This window comes from Rhagoletis pomonella, unplaced genomic scaffold (genome assembly GCF_013731165.1).
Source record: "Rhagoletis pomonella isolate Grant_MI unplaced genomic scaffold, Rhpom_1.0 Rhpom_scaffold_00007, whole genome shotgun sequence".
Taxonomy (NCBI): domain Eukaryota; kingdom Metazoa; phylum Arthropoda; class Insecta; order Diptera; family Tephritidae; genus Rhagoletis; species Rhagoletis pomonella.
Window position 1 is genome coordinate 26,045,359 of NW_023458561.1, and position 5,630 is coordinate 26,050,988.

Here is a 5,630-nt window from a genome sequence, read left to right on the forward strand (position 1 = left end):
AATTTCAAAAACTTAATTTATGTCTCGATTATTTTATTTATGTATTTTTAAATTTCAATTGCTTTTAATTTTTAGTCTTTATTGCTTTAGAAAGAAAAATATACTTTTTATTTAATTTAATTTTCAGACAAATTATTGCTAAAAGGCAAAAAGAATAACGCTCGTTAGCAGATCTTTCAGTTAGTTTTTCGAAAGACAGGAAAGAGATTTCAAGACAGTAAATTACTGTAGACCAACCGCATCGTGAATAAAATGCTTAGAAAGGAGAAAAATTGACAATTCGAAAGCAAATGTGAAGAAAAAGGGCCCTTTAGTTTTATCTTAAAATAAAAATTGATGGTTTCGAAACTAACTAATCAATAAAATAAAATTATTTTCTCGAGCTTGTGAGAAACTCAGCAAATTTGGAATTGGGCAAAAGAATTTTTGTACGCAGTGTAAATGCGAACGCCGAAATCAATAAACATATTTTTTTATCGGCACGTTTATGTGATTAGAGCGAATTGCTCACTCAGTAATCAACCTGCAAAAATGAAGCATTTCGAATATCTGCTCTTACCAGTTTTTTTGGCTTTGTTTCTACTTAAAATACAAAATGTGCATTCGAGGGTACGTTTTTCAATAGATTTTTATTAAATTGAAATTAATATTATCGCTTAATTCAAATTCATTTCGCCTGCAGAGCAACTTTGACATCACCTATAAAGGGTTCAACTGTACTACTATAGATCCAAAAGGTTATGTCGCCAAAGTGTCTTGTTTTATTAGTAAGAATACGAAGCGGAGCAGCATTTCCACGGAGATGCAATTTAAACGGGATTTGAATTACTTCAGCATCAATATTCTTGTCGTAATGCCAAGAAGCTCCGAAGATTTTGTGCTCATCAATATGACACGCATCAAGGGCTGCGAATTTATGGCAAATAAAAATCAAGTGCCAATCTTGCAATTGGTGGTGAGCTCGATGAGTCGTTACGGGAATCTGCTGAACAAATGTCCATACAAGCGCGACACCCTATATTACTTGCGTGGATTTCACTTGGATTTGAATTCAATTCCAGCAATCGCATTCGAAACGGATTTAAAGACATGGTTTGATTTTATTTATGAACGAGATATACTTTTCAGCGGTTACGTGCATTCCAGTATACGTTTGCGGCGCAATGGTTAGTGCGGAAGTAATGATCAAAGTAAAGTTAGACGCGCGGCATGAGAATGCAATTTAGTAAATATGTAAATGTGTTTTTGAAGATTAATATTTAAGCATTCGAAATAAAGAACTGTGTAACTTCATTCCAAAGCGCCGAACCTTAATAGTTGCAAGCGGAGGCTAACAAGACACTAATATTTATTTCATTATAGTCTAATACATATACAGGCCAGTGTGTTATAGAAACCAATAAACAGCCTCATTGTGTAAGTCGTAAATTAGGCATTGTCTACTGTCGTGTTGAAAGAAGCAAACGACGAAATTCGTCGGAAATTATGCAGTGCTGCCAAGTTTTTCCGTTTTTATCCACTAGTCGAGTCGAAATTTTAGGCAATGACATGAAATTTTCGATACAAAAATAATATCAAGCGTAAAAGATGCAGATAAAAAATTTCTTCTATTACTCAGAGTCGGTCATAGGTCTAAATCATCATCATAGTAAAAATGGGAGCAATGTAGATACTTATCACCACGTTCTTATTTTTTTTTTGTATTTTTTTTATTTTGTTTTCTTTTAACAACATAAAAAGAAAGCTTAAATGTGGTCCTTTTATTCAAACACATAAAAATATTTGGTTCCGCAAATATTACTTACAAAATCAAAATTTTTTTTATTAAGTAAAAAGGCGAATACAACCTATTTTCTTAAGATATAAGTTTCCAATTCTACAAAATTTAAAAATTTTTACAAAATATGGGATTTATTTTTCTACGAAAGAGTATTTTGGAGTGCAGGACCAAAATATACAAAATTTCAACGTGCTTACATTTCTTAAGTTATTCACAAATTTTTTTTACCATTTTACAGGTAAATTGAATATGATAAAAAAAAAAATTATATTGCCATTTTCGAAAACAAGTTTTAAAGCCTCATATTTGAGGAATGCAATTTTTTACGTCGAGCTAAAAGCCAAATATTTCTGCTTTCATCTTGTACTGTTCAAAATATATGTTCCAAATCTACATATATCTTTCTACAAAAGCTAAAAAAAAATTGCCAAATTTTATATGAATCCCTCCCTTCCCAAAATTCTGGCTTACCACTGATAGCAAAATAAGTGAAGTGACTCTTACTTAATAAGTACTTATAATTATAAAAAGGCTTGCAACCAGAATACATACCAACACGCTCGTTCATATAGAGGAGCATTAAAGTCGAAAGCATCATCATGAAGGCTGCAACAAAGTACAAATTGAGCTTACCTACTGACATCATTTACCAACTTTATATTTTTGGCTCCCCACTTGTGTATACAAGTTTATGGCTGAAGTTTTACGTTCACATTCATTACATACATACTGGTCGCGCACCAGCATCAGGTAAGCGTTTCTTTCGTAAGCAACTTTGTTGGCAAGTAAACTCTTGTGCTCGCACAAGTAAACTTCAAGAGTATAATCCTTTGTTGCTGTCTTCAAGTTGCATGAATGGAAAATTAAAAAAAAAAAGAAAAAATCTTGCATCGATCTGCTGCTGCCAGCTGGTTTAGCAGAAAATATCAAACAACTTGACCTGAAAGTAAACACAATGAAAATAAAGCGGTTGATATTGATACGATACTAAAGCTTCATACTTGCTAGCTGCAGTGAAATTCTCATAATATTTTGTATGCGACCAAGGTGAAGAAGGGAAATAAGTTTAGAACTTATTGTATCAAATGTGTGGTAATTTATTGTGTGTACGGAAAAAATTCATTGGTTAGACCAGAAGAACCCTAGACTAATAGGCAATTCTGGAGACTGTCTTTCAACTCGCCACAGTCTGTCGAAAGACAAATGCCGTTCGAAAGACAATTCCGGCCATGATCTTGAAAACTCTTTTCTGTCTTTCGAAATACTACTTGAAAGAACTGCCAACAACTTTTAGTTTTCTGAAAATTAAATTACATAAAATTTAAGTTAAAAGAAAAATTAAAATTAAAAAAAAAGAAAAAATTAATAAATTAAGTTTTTCTTTTAAAAGAGTAAAACGATAAAATTTAATAAGTACATTAAATTTATTTCAATATAAAAATGTGTATTTTTCTTGCTAAATAAATAAAGTATAAAAATTAAAACAAATTTAATTTTAAAAAAGTAAAAAATGAAATAAGTTTCTAAAACTAAACGAAAAAAATTTGTATATTCATCTTCATCTTCATCTTACATATCTGTGTTCGTTTGGAAAAGTAGCTTATGTCGAAAGGCTGGCTTTAGTATAATACGGCATTCACTTTATTCTTTAAACAACACGGAATTTTTGGATGAGACTTAACAAGAATATTGACTTGCTAGTATCGGAACTATTTCTTGCACGTTTATTTGCCAAAAGTTTTTCAACGGCTTAGAGCCGGTGAGTCATTCGCAATCGTATGCTGCGAATGCCGATTTATACTAAAGCCAACCTTTCGACATAAGCTACTTTTCCATACGAACACAGATATGTACATACAACTAAATGCTAAGTTTATATGAACACAAAAATAGCGGCGCCAAACAGAGAAAGTCGAAAATATTAAACGTACGTACATATGTACGTGTAAATTGAATTTCAATGTTCAACTAGTTGCCGCTCGAAGCAAACGAACAACAACAAAACTTTATTAATAAATAAATACCACTAAAGGTTGTATTAATGAACACAATTTGCTCTTGCTACAAAGTAGGAAAGTGGGTATGAGTGAGCATTGAAAGCACGTGCATATAGCAAAGGAGCGTTTAATGCGTGTACGTATATACATATGTATATGTATGTGTATACATCTAAGCAGCACCCATATGTCTAGGCAACATACTACATACATATTAATTTAATATGGTAGCAAAAAATATTGCGTGATTTTTTCGAATATAAATTTGCGTTCTTCCCATTTTTAGAATAAGTATTTACATATACATGTGTAGCCATACTCTTTTACGCTTTAGTTACGCACAACTTTTTGATGCGAGACACGTTTTCACTTACATGCCATTTCGTTGCCTTTAAGCTTTATTTCTACTTGGTTTCGGATATAGACCGGCTATATGTTTTGTGTATGAATGTATGTACATACATATATAACTTATAAATGAACGATTTACTTGTGTGCCTATATCTGTATTTCGTTGCTAAGTGCGGTTCTTTTACACACACATCCTTAACTGTTTGGTTGCGTATACGCCACAGCCGCATTTCAAATGAACTCTACTTTAGATTTTACTAATTTGCAGTTTTACTATAATTTCACATTATTCTTCTTACTTATTTCGTATTTGCTTGATTGTGTTTTGTACTTGGTGTTAGTGGCGTGATTTGAAGTAGCGTAATGTAGATAATTGCCAAAGACATACACTGCGACCTAGTGTGTTAGCGTTTGAGTATTATTAAATGTCTGCTTAAAAAATTTCTGTGATTTACATAATTTTTATGTGACTTATATTTATATAACGATTATTTAGTATCATATTCAGAAGCAAACATATGTAGTGAGCTAAAAAAGATGACTAATTTCTGAAGTTGAAATTCGGTTTCGCTCGAATTTATACTTCTTTCCTTGTTTGACTTCAATTTTCTTATTGCCTGCGTATTGTCTAAGCGTATATATGTAAGTATGCATGTTTCATCGCTGCCTGGGCATTGTCTCAAAATATAGTTATTTGGGAGTAGAATTTAGACTGGAAGACTGTGTGGTCCGTTCTTTACACATGTTGGGGAATACGTAGAGGTCTTCTAGGTAGTAAATCGTACACACTTCCTTCGTCCCGCTGGTGTTTTGAGATGTCTATCAAAGGTTTAGGTCATTCCCCTTCCAACCTGAATCTGTTCCGTAATCAGACCTTAAAGTTGTATTCAAAGTTGTGTCTCAAACAGAGTTAATACGTATAAAATTTCATTCTCCGCTTTTCTATTTTTCAAAAGAAAGGTTTCTGCCATGGCGACTACATCCAGCAGAGGTAAATATGTTTAGTAGCACCTCGAAAGCTGTAGTAGCGATAGTTCTCATGGCACCGGTGATACCCATGCAGACCAGTTTAATTAGCTTTTTTTCTCTACTGCAATTCTAAGTTTTCTGAGAATCATGATCATGAAAAATTTGTCTTCTTATTGCATCGTCTTACTTCGCCATCGGCGTAAGGTGAAAAATAAAGCAGCAATCTCAGTTTCCCGTAAACTTCCAATTTTACGATTGCACGTGTTCTTCCACTTGATAACTTCCCTAACTCAGTCAGTCAATGTTTAAAGTTTCGGTAAATATAATTTTTTGTACATACCTCCAAACATATATATTCAAATTTTCAAGTTTACTCAAAGGATGTTTCGTCTCAGTCATCATTTTGTCATGCACATTTCCAAAGCTCAGGTTTTTTTTTTACTAACGAACTGATTGCCAGTAGAATTTATTTTCATATACACATAAGTAACTAAGTATGTACATACATAGATATTTAGATACAGCCACAATGG

At 32.6% G+C, this 5,630-nt stretch overlaps 1 protein-coding gene across 1 annotated transcript; it reads left to right on the plus strand.

The window, feature by feature from the left end:
• The first annotated feature begins 531 nt into the window (after window positions 1-531).
• LOC118743757 lies at window positions 532-1,171 on the plus strand. The gene is made up of 2 exons (XM_036476520.1): window positions 532-609; window positions 683-1,171. Exons 1-2 carry the CDS (start codon window positions 532-534, stop codon window positions 1,169-1,171), a joined length of 567 nt encoding a protein of 188 aa, XP_036332413.1.
• The last annotated feature ends 4,459 nt before the right edge of the window (window positions 1,172-5,630 follow it).